Genomic DNA, 17,098 nt, shown 5'->3' on the forward strand with positions numbered 1-17,098 from the left:
TTCCCGCCCCCGGCCGCGCCCACAAGGAACAGGAGACGGCGCAGGGTCCATGTGCACTTTATTCACTCGCGTCGTCGCCTCTCGGGTCCATGCGTCGGGGCGAGCGTCTGAGCCGGGCGGGACCGCAAAGGCCCCGGGGCCACCCGACTGAGGACGCCGCCCGGGCCTCGGCAGGGCTGGGCCTTTTGTTTTTAATAAATAAAAACGGAACTCTAAAAAATATATATATAAAAAATGGGGAGAAATTAAGTTTTACAACAATTGGAACTCAAAATTCCAAAATGGAAAATGTACAAACTCGGTCCCCCAGCAGCTCTGGCCTCGAGAACAGGCAGTCCCGGGCCCGGCGTCTTCCCGCTCGTCAGCTGCAGGTCGGGGACCGGGATGGGGTAGAGCTTGGTTTTTGGTCAGAAGCCAAGAAAAAAGATCGGAGAAGAAAAAGAAGGAATGACCTCAACTTCCTCTGCACGGAGGACGGGGACGGCTCAGAGATAAATAGCATTTAGGTTAAAACTATGTCATTAGCAAATTTAGTTCTTATATCTTTCCCTCTATTTATATCTCTATACACAGGTGGGCTGCGATGCAGGATTCTGGATTTATAGTTACACGAAGAAAAAATACTCTCGCCCCTCCCCCACCCTGCCCCCAGAATGTCTGCCCAGCCCTGCCCCCTACCCCAGAGGACTTTGGTTTGGGGGCCCCCACCCCACCCACCGAGAGCCTGCCAGACCCCGGGCCCACTGCCCTGGAGCCCCCAAACTCCTGAGCAGTCACCAGCTGGGGACCACGGGCCGAGGAAGGGAGAGGAGGCGGGACAGGTCGGGAAGCTCCCCCGGGGCTGGGAAGAGCTGCAGGTCAGGACAAGGACCGGAGGAAGGGAAGGAGACGGGGGCGGCTGGGCAAGGCCCAGGCCAGGACGCGCAGGAGCCACGGGGAGGCAGCCCGGCCCCACGGAGGGCAGTGTCGCTCGGCTCCAGGACACTGAAGGCACTGAAGGCACTTTCTCGGAGCTGACCTGGGGCCAGCGGAGGGCGAGGCGGTGCCCGCGGGAACTGGCCGTGAGGTGGGGGGCCAGAGGCGCCCTCCCCGCCGCTGCTCTGCCCTGACTGCACCCTCAGACCAGGCAGAAGACGTGGGGAGCGCCGGGGCCAGGGGCCTGGGGCCGGGGAGGGGGTTCCAGGGCTGGGCCGGGCGATTCTGGCCCCTCTGCCGGGAGAGCGAGTGCGGGGTTCGGCCTGGCTCGGGGCGGCAGGACGTCCCTCCTGTCCCCGGGCGCCCCCACTACAGCACACCCTCCATGAAGCTGGTGTCCAGGTGCTGGATGAGCACGCGCAGGAAGGACATCTCCTTGCGGGTGTTCTCGAAGATAACGCGCGGGTCGTCGGACTGGCAGCGCAGGCAGTTGGGCGCCATCACCATGGCCAGGTTGCTTACATCCATCTTGGTGACCGCGACGTTGGCCGGCTGCACGAAGACCTGGAGGAGGAGCGAGGGTGGGCGCGGAGGGGCGGCGGCGGGGAGGGGGAAGCGGCGGGGACCCCCGGGGAGGGAAGTACCTGCAGGAAGCGGATGAGGTAGCAGAGCACCATGCGGTTGATGCGGGGCAGCGCGTGCACCACGGCCACCGCCGCCTCGGGGCTGTCGTAGTGCGCGATGCACTGCTCATAGAACTCGTGCGGGATCAGGGGCTCCTCCAGCTCCCGGTACCACAGCTTCAGCAGGGATGCTGGGGACACAGCACGGGGCTTAGCGGGCCTGCTCGGCGGGCACCCCGGGCCAAGTGGGGTTCTGTGGCCGACACGAGGGGTGCTGTGGGTGACAGGCTGGGAGGGCCGGCCCATTCTGGACGGGCCCATCTGACCCGGCTGGGCCCGGACCCCAGAGGGCCTTTCAGCTCCTAGGGGCCCGAACTTGATCCTGGAGGCATGGGGGTCACGCCAGCAGAGACGTGCCAAATAGGGTTTTTCTCAGGAGTCTGTGCAGCTGCTGTGAGGGGGTGTCTGCACAGCAGGCATGGCGGAAGGGCACAGGGCAGAGAGCAGCAGGTTGGGAGTGGGCTGTGCTGCACAGGCAGGCCTCGGGGTGCCCCGCAGACACCTGGGGAGACTGTGCAGTGGGCAGGAGGGAGGATGTGCTGGAAGTGACTGGGAAGCCATCATATCACTGGGCAGGAGGCAGGATCAGGGTGGACTCCAGAGGCGGAGACACGGACCCCTTAGCCACAACCTGAGCTAGGCCTGCTCTGCTGCAGTGTGGAGGACTCACCAGGGACGTGGGGGTCTTCCAGGCCTGTGGGCACCTTCCACTGGTCCACCTGCAGCTTCAGAGCATTCACCTCATCAATGTCCCCAGGGACCCTGCAGGGCACAGGGCAGGTCTCAGGCAACAGGAGCCTGCGCTGCGGTTTCATGATTCCACCTGGACACTCCCTCCGGTCGGCCCCTGCTGACCCCTGGAGGGAGTGAAACCTCAGGACCCCCTGCCACCCTGGTTGGCCTCTTTCCCATGAACCTGGGTGGATGGCACTCTTCAGGATTCCTGCCCCACACACCTGGGTCCGAGTGTGGTGCTTCCCCAGGCCACCGTCCCTCCCTGGACCCCTGCCGGCTCCCTGTGTGGATGCCCTCACCAAAGCATCACTGGGGCTCAACCTGCAAGCCTCAGTTTCCCCAGCTGCCCTCCTGGGGCCTAGGTACCCCTTGCCCTGACAGGTGAGTCACGGGAGTGGGTGGCACCCTGTGCCATCCCTGTTCTCAGACGAGGGCTGCCTGTCATCTGAGGCTCACACCCTGGGCTGCCCATGGCTGGTGTCCAAGCATGCTCTGGACCCTTGGTGGCCATCTGCAGGGGCGCCCTCCCTGGCTGGCTGTGCTGTCTCTTCAGAATGAGTCCTGTCCTCTTTCCTGGCCTGCACACCCTCGGGGTCAGCTTCCACACTGTGGCCCCAGCCTTCCATCTGCTCTCTGGTAGGGGGTGCGGAAGCAGCCCAGCAGGTCGGAGGCTTAATGGCCCCCCTGCATGCCAGAGATGCATGGTGGACACACGGCTGTGGCCCCCACACCCGGCACCCAGGGTTGCCGTGGCACCTGAAGATGCCCTCTGTCTGGTCACCGTTGAGCGCCAGCACCTCCTCAGAGAGCCGTGTCTGCACCCAGGGCAGCTGGCGCTCAGGGTAGCGCTCCCTCTGCATGCCCATGACCTCTTGCAGTGCGCTGCCAAACATGGATGGGCTGAACACGGCATTCTTGGCGTGCCGGATCTCCTCCACGTTGGGCTTCTTCAGCCCCTGTGAAGACAGAGGCTCCGTCCTGGTCTGGCCTGGCCGTCCTGCTTCCAGCCCTCCTCGTCCCCAAACCCTAACTCCTCCTGGGCTGCCCCTGGCTCTGCCTCCCCGCCTCTCATCCCTGTGAACTCCTGGCTCCAACTAGAGCTACGGACAAGCCCAGCTCCCTGGCCAGAGTCACTGTCTACAGCACCAGCTCACAGGGTCCCTTGGAAAGGTGGGAGTGTCCCCTGGGCTGGCCAGGGCTGTTGGGGAGCATAGCACAGGCCAAGCTGGCTGAGCTGGGGTGAAACTTCCAGAAGTCTGTGGCAGGGCTGAGAGCCCTGGGGAGGGGTGTGATGGGAGCAGTGCATCAGAGAGAAGACGACGTGGGGAAGGGGCCAGGCTCTTGGGACAGGTCCAGGGAATGAGGTCCTGTGGTGCAGTCTGACTGAAGCCCTTTACCTGCCTTGCTCCTGAGCTGGAAGTCTGGGCCTGGGAAGGGCCCCTGGGGGAGGGTACAGGTCGGAACACGGGGTTGGCCTGGCACACCCCACCACTCACCTAGGTGGGCTCTGTGTGGCACCCTCTGCACTTCTGCCCCACACCAAACTGCAGGCGGGGCTCCTGGGGCTGTCCACCAAGGGTCTCTGTGTCCCCGCCTGCCCTCCCCAGCCCCCCAGGCGCACCCGTACCTTCTTGGCCCCAGTCAAGGCTGCCTTCTGCAGCTTGTGGTAACAGTACTTGGCATATGTGCTTATCGCCACCCCTGGAAAGAAATGGGACCCGATCAACCTGTTGTGGATGTGTGGGTGTGGGGCCAGAAGAGAGGTGAGCAGACGCAGCTCCTTCAAGGGCCCTGGGGGGCTGGGCCCCAGCCACCCCCTGCCCAGCGCAGCAGGTCCTCACACTCTCTCAGGCAGTGTCCTTTAGAGCACAGACCCAAGGAGCACGTGCCCGCCTGCGGAGGGACAGGCTGGGGAGGAACCCTTCTGGCAGCTCCACCCACCCTCCCACGGCCACACAGGAACAGGAAGAGAAGGACCTGGGTCTGAGGGCCTCTAGTCCCCACTGCTCCCTCGCTGGGGCCTGACCAGGCAGCTGTCCAGGTATTTGACTCCTCTCTGCTTCAGGCCCCTCCCTGGCTTTTGGGCTCTGGGCAGGAGCCCTGGAGGAGTCATTTCCACCTACTCAGCACCCACAGCCAGTGCTGGGGGAGGCAGACACTGAGCCATCTGGACAGCAAGCCCAACTCTGCTGCAGCCCTGGGCCTGCAGTACCACCTTTGGGCTCTTCTGAAGGACTAAGGTGGCAATGAGAGGGCCCAGTCTCCTTTCTCAAGGGAGGGGCTTTCTAAAACTCAGCCCCTGACAGCACCGTCCCTGAGGGGAGGGGCAGTGTGCCTGAGTCAGCACCTGGGGAGGGACTCAGGGACCTCAGCCTGGGGAGTCTGCAAACACAGGGCCCAGGGGAAAGTGCCAGAGGGGAGAGGATTCCCAGGCTGGGTCTGGAAGGCGCAGCACCTTCCTGCTCCAGGTCGGGAAGAAGCAGATGAGAGAACATGCCAAGTGAAGCTGTCTGGGACCAGGGGAGCCATGGACCTTGGACAGTTGGACAGGACCCTGTGCTTCTGGACATGAGACCTGCCCCAGTACCCAGAGCCTACCGCCTGGCAGGGTGAGGGGGGGCCTCTGGATCCTGACCCCCAATCGGAACGTCTTTGTCTTCTTTGAAGGAGCAGTTTCTGGTGGACAGCTGAGGACAAGGGGTCCTTGGACCACGTTCAGAAAATACACACATGTCTTGAGTCCATCTCTAATTGCCACAGAGGAGTTGACATGTGACTGCTAACAAGACTCTTTGGTTACTCTAAAGTAACCAAAATGAATTTTTTTTTTTCATAGATGTTTAGGTCCTAGGAAATCTGTCATGGTCCTTGGGGCCGCAGGTCCTGGCAGAGGATCTGGCCCCAGCCTCCAGCGTGGGACCAAGGGTCTGGGCCTTCCAGGCAGGCTGTGAGGTACCCTCGTTTTTCTAGAATGGATGGTGCCCACACACACTGGACCCAGGCTTCAGAGCCCCAAGAAGGTGGCAGAAACCCAGGGCCTCAGCTCAGCAGTTGGGACGTGGAGTCACTAGGCCGGGGGGCCTGGGGCAGATGGCAGGGCCGGGCCTCCTGTTTGCTGTCCCTGCGGGAAGACAGGCCCTGATCTCCTGTCCCCAGGCCCCTGGTGGGACAAACACCCAGCCCCAGCCTGCTTGGGACCAGGACACCCTCCAACAGTCTGTGACTGGGACACACCGAGACCACCGCTTCTCAGCTGATGGGGAGCATGATGCAATCTCTCTGTGCCTCAGTTTACTCCTCTGTAGGATGGGGACCGTGACAACGCCTGTCTCATGCAGTGCTCAGCAGGCAGCTGCCGGCGTCACGAGTGTACTCGGTAGGCCAGGGACCGAGGCCACACTATCCTACCTGCAGCTTCACTCTGGGGGTCAGGCTGCCTGTGCCCTAAGGTCTAGAAAGCTGGGGATGACTGCAGCTCACGCTGCATCATGCACAGGGCCAGGCACCAAGGTGTCTGCTGACCTGTGGTGTGAGAGTGGGCAGTGCTCATGGCCAGCCCAGGGAGACCCTCCCCTGTGTGAGGTGCTCTGCTCTGAGCCCACTGCCCTGATCTGACCTTGCCTGACCTCAGCCCTCATCTCCATCCCCCTCCAGCTGCAGGCAAGCCCAGGTGGGATGGCTGCCCATGGAGGGACCCACAGCAGCAGCTCTCCTAAGGTCTGTGCTGCTCTGCTCGGTGGCCAGGCCTGCCCCGGGGACCTTAGAGCTACAGGATCAGGTCACAGGTCTCCCAGGTCGCCAGGTGTGACCAGGGCCTCCTGGTGCTGACACACTCTGGGCTGCAGTGTTCCACTGGGCTCCACTCCAGGCACAGGGAAGTCTGCTCCCTGCTCCGCCTGGCTGCAGCCAGGAGACTTTTACGGCCAGTGGTGTTGGTCCAGCTCTCAGGCCACCAGACACCAGCTCAGGCAGGAGTGCAGAGCTCCTTCTACGCTGCCCCAGATGGAGTGGTCTGAGGATGTCTGTGACCAGGAATCTCACCCCTACATTGCAGCTAGCCCTCTTCTCCCAGGGTCCTGGGTGAGACCAGGCTGGGTGACTCGGGACTGGGTCACTGTACCCTGGCACAGACCTGTTGGTGGCAGCCTTGGAGGCGCCAGGGTGAGGACAAGTCCCTAGCCCGGCAGATGCCATCCTGGCATTCCCCACGAGGGCCCTTCATGCTCCTGTAGCCTCCTGCTGGCCCCGAAGTTGGCCCTAAGCAAACCTCATCCACAGAAAGCTTGCTGGCCTGTTCTGGGCCTGCATAGGCAGCACGCAGTCAGGGATGGCTTCCTCGAGGAAGGGGTGCCTAAGTCAAGTGGTCTCAAAGGAAGTGAAGTGGAGCAGAGAGGTGGTGACGGAGCTCTAGACAGACGAGTGGGCATGAGGCACCAAGTGTGGCAGGACCACACTGCAGAGCGGGGAGGGTGGCCCTGGGAGCCTGTGTGTGTGTGTGTGCACAGCTGACATGGTCTGACAGCACAGCTCTCAATAGGGCACAGCCCTGGGTTTACAGGGCTTTCCTGAGCCAGGGCCTGGGGGAAGGTGGAGAGGTGGAAGCTGTGAGTGTGGGTGGTGGGAAGGGTGCTGGCGGGGAGGGTGGGGAAGCCCTCTCCCAGCTTCTGGGGGCCACCATCAAAGCAGGGGACGACTCCTTGCTGATTCTGAATGCAGGCTTGGCTCTTGTGGCCCAGGGGCAGCCCTGGGCTGGAAGACAGGGCTGAGGGGTACTTGTCTGCAGGGCACCACACACCTCTCCACCTGCAAACTTCCCTGTGGGGGTCAGGCCCACTCGCTCACCTGGGGGCACCTCCAGTAGCCCTCGGCCAGCAAGTCCTCATGCCCCCACCCCATCAAGAACCCAGCAAGCAAGTTGGAAATGACTCTGGGCACCACCAAGACAGGTGTGGACAGGCTTGACCTCTCCAGGGGTCCAGTCAGTCACCTGGGCCCTCCAGCTCGCTCAGGAGGCCACAGGCCTGAGGTTAGTGGCCCCATCCCCCCCGCCCAGAAGCGGTTAGAGAAGAGAAGGCCAGGCGGCCGAGGCTGGAGAGCAGAGCTGTGCAGACGCAGCGCCCAGGGGCTGCGGGGAGAGGCCCTACCATCCGGCTCTTCAACATAAGGCTTGGGTTTCTTTCTCAATTTGGACTTCTTCTTAGTGTTTCTTTCCAGGAGCTCTTTTATGTGCTGTGTCACTGGGGAGCAAAGAGAACCATGAGGACCACAGAACACAACGCCAGGACCCAGCGCCCACTCAGCTCCCACACTTGGCCGGTGAGCAGGCCCCTGGGCCTGTTGGGGGCTCACGCTGTTTGGCTGGGGGCTGAGCGTGTCTGGGGGGACGTGGCTGTGTGTGTGAATGGCAAAGAGGTGCCAGGGGCCCTTCTGAGCACTGTGGGCTGGGAAGCTGCTGTGCCCGTACTGGCCTGAGTAGAGGTGCAGGGAAGGCGTCTGGGGAGTAGGAGGAGAGCAGGCAGCTTCTGCCCTCTGGATGGCAGCAAGGCTGGGGTGGCCACGGCCTGGACTCTCTGCCTGCCGGTCAGAAAACCAACAGAAACAAGGGGGCGAAGGCAGCTGGCCCCAAGCCAGCCACCGCAGTCAGAGGAGGGGCTCCCCTCAGGCTGATCCTGGCCTCCCGCTCTGCACAGCGTAACTCCGCACTGCGGCCACTGGCCTTGATGACCTAGCTGAGGTCACGGCTGCCAGGCTTCTGTGAGGTGCCGTCTCCTCCCCCCACTCCGTGCCACACTCTGTAGGAGTCACTGTGCCCGGCCCACACCTGAGGGGTGGGGTTAGGCCCCAGCTCCTGGAGGGTGGACATGCATGTAAATTGTCTGTCATTATTCTGCACAGATTTGTCTATTCCTATCTATTGGATTATTCATTTATATCAGTATGGACTTACGGATTTTTTGTGTGTGTGAGATAGGGTGTCCCTGTGTCACCCAGGCTGGAGTGAGTGGTGCGATCTCAGCTCACTGCAACCTCCACCTCCTGGCAACTTCCACCCACCGCAACCTCCACCTCCCGGGTTCAAGAGACCCCACCCCCCACCTCAGTCTCCCGAGTGGTTAGAATCACAGGCACGCGTCACCACCTCTGACTGATTTTTGTATTTTTGGTAGAGATGGGGTTTTACCATGTTGGCCAGGCTGGTCTTGAACTCTTTTTTTTTTTGAGATGGAGTCTCACTCTGTTGCCCAGGCTGGAGTGCAGTGGCCAGATCTCTGCTCACTGCAAGCTCCGCCTCCCAGGTTCACGCCATTCTCCTGCCTCAGCCTCCCAAGTAGCTGGGACTACAGGCACCCGCCACCACCCCTGGCTAATTCTTTGTATTTTTTAGTAGAGACGGGGTTTCACTGTGTTAGCCAGGATGGTCTCGATCTCCTGACCTCGTCATCTGCCCGTCTCGGCCTCCCAAAGTGCTGGGATTACAGGCTTGAGCCACCGCGCCCAGCCGGTCTTGAACTCTTGACCTCAAATGATCCACCCGCCTCGGCCTCCCAAAGTGCTGGAATTACAGGTATGAGCCACCACGCCTGGCCTACTTATGGATTTTATTTTATACTTGGGTTACAATCCAATGGGTCTTTATCTTGTTGCTCAACTTGCTCCAGGCTTGGCCACTGGGAACTCCTTCCACTGGCTCCTGTGTCCCTGTGGCAGGCGTCACCCCCACCTCTAGCACTTTCTCACTTTTGACTCCATCTCGTATTGTATATATGCCCTGCACCAGCCCTGGAATCACCCGTTTCTCCAAGGAACTCTGGATCCTTTTAATGGAAAACAGTTATTTAGAAACCAAGATCTGGGTGTGTGACATGCTTACTGCTATCAGGAAATCACTGCTGCAGGCCCTGTCAACGGACAGAATGAGGAAACACCTGCGTGCACGCTAACGCCTGTTCGCACGCTCATCTGTAAATATTTCTGGATGTCACCGTCTGTCTCCGTATCAGCTAAACATGGCCTCTAACTTGATTCCACTACCGCTGTTAGTCGCTCTGGCTTCCTTCCTTTGCATGTCTGTAACTGGTGTATCTTCTCATTCTTTTAACAGTCTTTTGTAGGAGACTTAATTTTGATCAAATCCAATTTATCCATGTTTTTCTTTTATAGATAGTACTTTTGGAATTATATATAAAAATCTTTGCCTCCCTCAGGAAAGCAAGCATTTTCTCCTGTTTTGTTCCAGAAGTTTTATAGTTTTAGGTTTTATATCTTGGTATCCGAGTGATCCATTTGCAGTTATTTTTTTGTGTACACTCCAAAATATACATTGAAATTCATCTGTTGTTTGCATTTGGACACCCAGTTTTCCCAGCACCCTCGAAGGAAAAGACTGTCCTTTCTTCACTAAGTTGCCTTTGCAGCACTGTGGAAAGCTGGCTCATGCGTACATGGGTCTGTTCTAACCTTGCTCTCTGTGGCACTGACCCCGTCTACCTCAAGGCCAGTGCCACACTCTCGTTAGTCTAGCTTTATAACAAGTGAGGTGCTGTAAATCCTCCAACTCTGTATTTTTTCAAAGGGGTTTTGGCTATTCTAGGTCCTTTGTAGCTCCTATGCATTTTAGAATCAGCCTGCCAATTTCTAAAATAAAAAAATGTGTACAATTTGCATTCAGATTTAATCTGTGCATCAGTGTGGTAGAAGTGAGGGCCTAACAGCACTGAGTCTTCGGACTCATAAGCACAGTAGACCTCGTCGTCTGCTTTACTGCGTTACTTTCAGCAATGGTTTGCAGTTTTTACTGTGCAGGTATCACATGTCCTTTGTCAGATCTATCTCTCAGTATGTCGTATTTTAAAATGCTACTGCAGGCAGGCACAGAGAAGCTGAGGCAGAAGGATCGCTTGAGGCAAGGAGTTAAAGATCAGACGGGGCAACACTGCAAAACTTCATCTCTACAAAAAACTTGAATTGGCCGGGTGTGGTGACTCAGGCCTGTTGTCCTAGCTACTTGAGATGTTGAGGCTGGGGGATCATAGCTTGAGCCCAAGAGTTGGAGGCTCCAGTAAGCTATCATACTGCTGCATGCCACCCTGGGCCACAGAGTCTCAGAAGAAATAGATACATGCGATTGTACTCCACCCTGGAGACCCTGTCTCTAAATAAATAAATACATTCAACTGCAAATGGTATTTTAAAATACCAGCTTCTAATAATCTGTTGCTAGTATATAGAAATGTGAGGCCAGGCTTGGTGGCTTACATCTGTGATCCCAGCACTTTGGGAGGCTAAGGTTGGAGAATCACTTGAGCCTAGGAGTTCGAGATCAGCCTGGCCAACATGGTGAAACCTTGTCTCTACAAAACTTAAGAAAAAAATTAGCTGGGCTTGGTAGTGCCTGTGGTCCCAGCTACTCAGGAGGCTGAGGTGGGAGGATCCCATGAGCCTGGGAGGTGGAGGCCGCAGTGAGCCGTGACAGCACTACTGCACTCCCCTGGGCAATACAGTGGGACCCTGTCTGGAAAAAAAATAAATATTTATTTATTTGAAATGAAGTCCCTGTCTGGGGATTAAAAAAAAAGAAATAATTAATTAATTAATTTGAAAGAGAGTCTTGCTCTTGTTACCCAGGCTGGAGTGCAATGCCACGATCTCGGCTCACTGCAACCTCTGCCTCCTGGGTTCAAGTGATTCTCCTGCCTCAGCCTCCAGAGTACCTGGGATTACAGGCACACACCACCACACCCCTCTAATTTTTGTATTTAGTAGAGACAGGGTTTCACCATGTTGGCCAGGCTGGTCTCGAACTCTTGGCCTCAAGTGATCCGCCTGCCTCAGCTCCCCAAAGTGCTTGGATTACAGGCGGGAGCCACTGCGCCGAGACTGCTTTCCTTATCAAGCAGAGTTTTGACCAATCCTTTGTTTTCAGCATCAGGGTCACCCTCTTCCCCCTTTGCTAGAGGAATCTGGCTCTACCCACTTTGGAGCTTTTAAGGGTTTGCTGCCTGCTTTAGCTTTTCCGTTTTCCCACCATCTGCCCAGGATTCACCGTTTTTGGTCCACATGCTCCAGCTTCTAAAACAGTTGTTCTTCCTTTTCCATTTTCTTTTTCTTTGTGAGTTTTTAAAATTGTGGTAAAATACATATAACATAAAACTTACCACTTTAACCATTTTAAAATAGACAGTACTGTGACATTAAGTACATTTACACTATTGTACAACCATCACCACTGTCCATCTCCAGAACTTTTTCCTCTTCCCGAAGTAGACCGCTATCCGCATTAAACCCTCACTTCCTGCTTCTCCCTCCCCCAGTCGTGGCACCCACCATTCTAGTTTCTGTCTCTGGGAATCTGACTCTTCTAGGACCTCATAGAGGTGGAATCCTACAATCTCCATCTCTGGGAATCTGACTGCTCTCGGGCCTCACGGAGGTAAAATCCTACAATCTCTGTCCTGTGGAAATCTTACTCCTCTAGGGCCTCACAGAGGTAAAATCCTACAATCTCCGTCTCTGGGAATCTGACTGCTCTCGGGCCTCACGGAGGTGGAATCCTGCAATCTCCGTCTCTGGGAATCTGACTGCTCTCGGGCCTCACGGAGGTGGAATCCTGCAATCTCTGTCCTGCGACTGGCTTCTTGTCTTTAGCATGATGCCCTCAAGGTTCATGCACGTGCACCTGTCAACACTTCCTTCCTTTTTAAGACTGGAAATAATTTTCTATTTCGTGGCTGGATACGTTCTGTTTCTCCACTCAGTTGCTGATGGATCCTTGGCATGTTCCCACCTTTTAAGTTATAAAAGCTGCTGGGAACGGGGTGTACAAATCACCGTTAAGAGTCTTGGCTCCCAGCTCTTCTGGGTCATTCCAGAAGTGGAAATGCTAGATGATATGGGAATTCTATTTGTAATTATTTGAGGAACTGCCTACTACTTTCCACAGTGGCTATACCATTTTACATTCCTTTCTGTTTTTTTTGCCTTTAAAAAATGGTTTCACTGGCTGGGCACAGTGGCTCACGCCTGTAATCCCAGCACTTTGGGAGGCCGAGGCAGGCGGATCACGAGGTCAGGAGATCAAGATCATACTGGCTAACACGGTGAAACCCCGTCTCTACTAAAAATACAAAAATTAGCCGGGCGTGGTGGTGGGCGCCCGTAGTCCCAGTTACTCAGGAGGCTGAGGCAGAATGGTGTCAACCTGGGAGGCGGAGCTTGCAGTGAGCCGAGTTCGCATCACTGCACTCTAGCCTGGGCGATAGAGTGAGACTCCGTCTCAAAAACAAAAAAAGGCTTCACTGTCATTTTAGTGAGTTCAAGGTGGAGGTGAGGCAAATGCCCATGTTCTATCTGCTGTCATGAGCTGGAAGCCAGGAGACCTTGCTGGATGCATGAAGAAGAGCAGTGAGTGAAATCTTTAGGGGTCTCCAGCCTTCCAAAATACACAGACGTGGAGCAGGTGGGAGAGCTGAAGCGACCATACCCACTGCCAGGTGCGCTCGATGTCTGTGTCGAGAACCTGTTGAGGGAGGTCCTGGGGACCAGCCAGGAGACCAGAAGGTGTGGCCACCCATGAGACAAGGCTAAGCTGGGGGCATCACCTTGTGGGGCCTCAGTCCCCGAGGGTGGGGACCACACAGTGCAGGTCATGTAGGTGCTGGGAGATAAGACAATCAAAGGCTCCTGAGGCTGAGGCAGGCAGGGTGCTCAGGGCAATGCACCAGGCTCAGCTTTGCCCCTCACCAAGGGTCCCCAGGCTACAGTTTCCTTTTTCTAAGAACTCTGCTGTAGCCTAGCTGGCCCTCCAGAGCACAGGCTACATCCTACATCCTCCTTGGCTGATAGGGCCTGTCTTTCTTCCCGCCCCTCCCCTCCTCTCCTCTCCTCCTTTCCCTTTTCCCCTCCCCCCCCATGGGGTCTTAGCTGGACACAATGGCTCATGCTTGTAATCCCAGCACTTTGGGAAACTGAGGCAAGTGGATCAACTGAGGTCAGCAGTTTGAGACCAGCCTGGCCAACATGGTGAAACCCTATGTCTACTAAAAATACAAAAACTAGCCGGGTGTGGTGGTGCACACCTGTGGTCCCTGCTACGTGGGAGGCTGAGGCAGGACAATTGCTTGAACCCGGGAGGCAGAGGTTGCAGTGAGCTGAGATCGCACCACTGCACTCCTGCACTCCAGCCTGGGCAACAGAGTGAGACTCTATCTCAAAAACAAACAAACAAACAAAAAAAAGAGGGGGTCTTGCTCTGTTGCCCAGGCTGGAGTGGTGGAGTGCAGTGGTGCATTCATGACTCACTGCAGACTTAACCTCCTGGGCTCAAGCAATCCTCCCACCTCAGCCTCCCAAGTACTTGGGACTACAAGCATGCACCACCACGCCTGGCTAATTTCCTTTATAACATTTTTCATAAAGACAGGGTCTCACTTTGTTGCCCAGGCTGGTCTCAAACTCCCAGGCTCAAGGGATCCTCTTGCCTCGGCCCAAAGTGCTGGGACTCCAGGTGTGAGCTGCTGTGCCTGGCTGGGCCTGTCTTTCTGAGCAGCAGGAGGCTGGCTGGAAGGGTGAGGCTCATTTGGGAAGGGATGGCCACCGTGTATGTAGAGGCCTCTCCTCTGGGCTCAGGGTCAATCAGGGACCCTGACAGATGAACCTAGGAGTGGACCCTGGGGCTGGAGATGGGGTTCTGGCTGTGCGGGTGGCCACAGTACCACAGCCAAGATGCAGGCTGCCTGCCAGTGGGACTGCACAGAGCCCCAGTCCTGCTGTCGCTCCAACCCAGACAGTGCTCTTGGCCTTCATGGGCCTTCCTTGGCAGAGCTCTGAAGCCATGGCCACCCAGGTTGAAGCCTGATTCCTTTTTCCATGCAGGCCAGGACCCCACAGCTATAAGACACGAGGACAAAGGCACACGAGCCTACGTGTGAAGGGCAGTGGCCTGGAGCACACACTCCCCTAGGAGGCCACAGCCTCTACTTACACACAGCAGAAACGGTCCAGCCACACACTGGCTAGGCAGCTGGCCCAAGATGGGCCCAAGGAACCTCAGGCCTTTGTCTGGCTGTCTCCTGGCCCTTCACTTGCCTACTCTTGGGTACCCACTGTGGGCTGCATGCTGTGCTGAGCAGCAGGGGCTCAGCTCCACAGCCTCCAGCTCAGGCACGACATTCCCAGGCCCTTTTGGAAGAGGGCGAGGAGGTGAACTACAACGCCAACAGGAGCACAGCCCCTAGGACTTCACCTGCTTCTTGAAGGGCCCAAGACCAGGGACTGGGCTTCACGGGCCAGCCCAGCCTGCCTGGCACCCTGCTCTGGTCCCCCTCTGCACATGCAGAGCCCCCAGCCACCTGCCAAGCTCTGCCTCTGCTGTGATTTTGTGTTGAGAAGTCGGGTGAAACTGCATGGCTTCCAAAATCTCCCCACAAACAGCTGACGGGCTGGGTGGTGCCTATACCCAACACTGTCCCCAGGAACCTCCCTTTGCCCTGTGGCCTCCACCCTGCCTCTGTGCCCACAGCAGCTTGCAAGCCACCTTCCCCACACCTGGGCTGGGGGTAATAGGGGTAAAGCCCAGCAAGGCCCTGACCAGGGGCTCAATCTCTGTAGAGGCAAAGGCGAGACCAGGGTGGGCTCTCACTACCACAGAACAGTCTATGACATGTCTGACCTGGAGGATGTGTGTGTGCATGCGTGCATGTGTGTGTGCGTGCATGCATTTCTGGACATCAGTTCTGTGGCTGTGCCCTGCAGATACCCACAATGTGAGGCAGAGGGCGGCTTGCTGCAGACACAGGGCTGTCCGGCTGACGGCACCATGGCCTGGGCCCAGCACACCTGAAGCATCGTCTTGGAGAGCCCTGGGCAGACTCTGGCCTCCCACATTGCTCCAGGCAGCCATCAGGATGGGTTGACAGCTCCAACTTACGACCCCATGGGGCAGCTTCGGGGCAGCTCAGGTGCTGCATGACCTGCATGTGAGCCATGGTCACTGAGCTGCTGCCTGCTCACAGGAGCCTTCTGCCAGGATCATGCCCAGAACAGACAACCTGGGTCTTGCCAGGGTGGTAATCCCTCTAGGCCACGGACAGCAGAAGGCGAGTGCAGCAGGCATGCAGGGCCCTGACCACGGCTGCTCTGCCCTCAGCCTCTTCGTGCCTGCCCTTGTCAGGGAGCGGGACTGCCTGTAGTGGGCTTGGAGCAGAGTGGATGCGGCCATCGAGGTCCCACGCCCTCGTGTCTGCCAGGGCTCCGGAGCTCCTCGCCTCAGTGCTAGGTGGGGCTCCAGAAAGAGGCCACACAGGATGTGGGGTGTTTCGGGAGGTGTGTGTCAAGCCACGGCCCTGTGTGGAGGGCCGCCAGACTTCACCAGCTGCCACCCAGCACAGTAGGAGCCCGCTCCACTGCCCTTACCTGAGCTGGAGGCAGAGCCCGTGCATGGCCTTACCTTTGGTGTCGTTGACGGGGTCCATGTGTCGGTAGATGTAGCCTTCCAGGTAGGAGTGGAACTTAGGAGTGGGCGGGAAAAAGGCTAGGCAGATGGCCATGAGCTCCCAGCCGCGGGCCAGGCTCTCCAGGCGGAAGTTCTCAGTGGTCTGCCGGCACAGCTGGATGTAGAGCTCATCCCGCAGGCCCTGCACGCTCCAGCCCTTGGTGGCGACCTCCAGGGCCACGTGCAGCGGGTCGGCCTTGGCCCGCCGGTCACCCATGTACATTTGAATCAGCTTGAAGAGCTCGCAGGCCTCCTTCTTCACGTGCCGGTCGCTCGTCACGATCATGGGCTTCTTGATGGACTCGCTGCTCCAGGCCAGCATGTTGGCGATGGACACCTTCCGCCGGAAGAGGCCCTGAGTGTGCTTGTTGAAGTGCTTGGAGGCCCAGTTCTCGATGTCCGTCTCCGAGGAGGGCTTGCGCAGCGTGAAGGTGGGGAAGACACAGCTGGAGCTGGGAATGCCGCTGCGGCTCTGCCGGCTGCTCTCGAACTGGGCACAGGCACCGAGGTCCTCAGACTGAGAAGGACAAATGGGACTGGGCTGTTAGGGGGTGGAGGAGGGCCAGGCAGTTGGGCTCACTGGGCCACAGTCCCCAGAAGTGTGAGCTGGGGCCCCACCAGAGCCAGTCAGGTGAGAGGCCTGCCCTGCTCACCACAAGGCTGCCTGAGGGGGAGGCCCAGGGGAGCCCAGCCTGTCCACAGATGCGGCTGGGGCTCTGGAGCCCTGTACTCCCAGGGTGTGGCAGGGCAGCCTGCTGATGGGTGACCCAGGTGACCTGGCTGAGGGTGAAGCAGGAGGAAGGGGAGTATCCGCTGGCATCCCCAGGGGGCTGACCTTACTCTGCCACCCCCTGAGAAGTGTCAGTGCCCTTGTTCAGGCACGAAAGGCTGCAGTTCACACCAGGTAAAAGTGCTGCCTGGTTCCCAATCCCTTCACTGCTGGGACCCCAGGCCCTTCCTCCAGCCTTCACCCCAGGCCGACCTCCAGGAGGCCTCTCCCTGCCTGCTGCTCTGAGAGGACCCTGGTCCACGCACCCTGGGCCTCTCTGTCCTCTTGTCCTCCTGCATCTTGAGCAGTGGACGCACAGCCTGGAAGCTGTTCTGAGGTCTCCATCCTGGAGACTATGAAGGCCACCCAGGCCCTCGAGGCCTCCCCACCCCAGGAAGCTCCCTGGGTTCTTCCTCCACCCTCCTGGGTCCTCAGACACTAGGCCTCACCCTGTGAGGCAGAGGCTTCCTGTGTCTGCAGCCGACCAGTGTGAAAGGCCAGGGTCAG

General features: G+C 58.0%; 1 protein-coding gene across 4 annotated transcripts in view; it reads right to left on the reverse strand.

Annotated features, from left to right (window-relative positions):
• Nucleotides 1-41: 41 nt before the first annotated feature.
• The window catches only part of ARHGAP39 (Rho GTPase activating protein 39), a 151,877-nt gene continuing 134,820 nt past the window's right edge, over nt 42-17,098 (reverse strand). For 2 of the 4 annotated variants that reach the window (XM_033203092.1, XM_033203094.1), the window contains 7 exons: nt 15,778-16,339; nt 7,478-7,570; nt 3,961-4,034; nt 3,090-3,289; nt 2,269-2,360; nt 1,560-1,729; nt 42-1,479 (listed from right to left, as the gene is read on the reverse strand). In XM_033203092.1, coding sequence (XP_033058983.1) covers nt 1,285-1,479; nt 1,560-1,729; nt 2,269-2,360; nt 3,090-3,289; nt 3,961-4,034; nt 7,478-7,570; nt 15,778-16,339 — 1,386 coding nt within the window. In that variant the 3' untranslated portion in view covers nt 42-1,284. Of the gene's footprint in view, nt 1,480-1,559; nt 1,730-2,268; nt 2,361-3,089; nt 3,290-3,449; nt 3,774-3,960; nt 4,035-7,477; nt 7,571-15,777; nt 16,340-17,098 lie in introns of those variants that run through there. The other 2 variants (XM_033203093.1, XM_033203095.1) reach the window with 2 other exon arrangements.

The sequence above is a fragment of the Trachypithecus francoisi genome, unplaced genomic scaffold (assembly GCF_009764315.1).
Source record: "Trachypithecus francoisi isolate TF-2019V2 unplaced genomic scaffold, Tfra_2.0 Lachesis_group7, whole genome shotgun sequence".
Classification (NCBI taxonomy): domain Eukaryota; kingdom Metazoa; phylum Chordata; class Mammalia; order Primates; family Cercopithecidae; genus Trachypithecus; species Trachypithecus francoisi.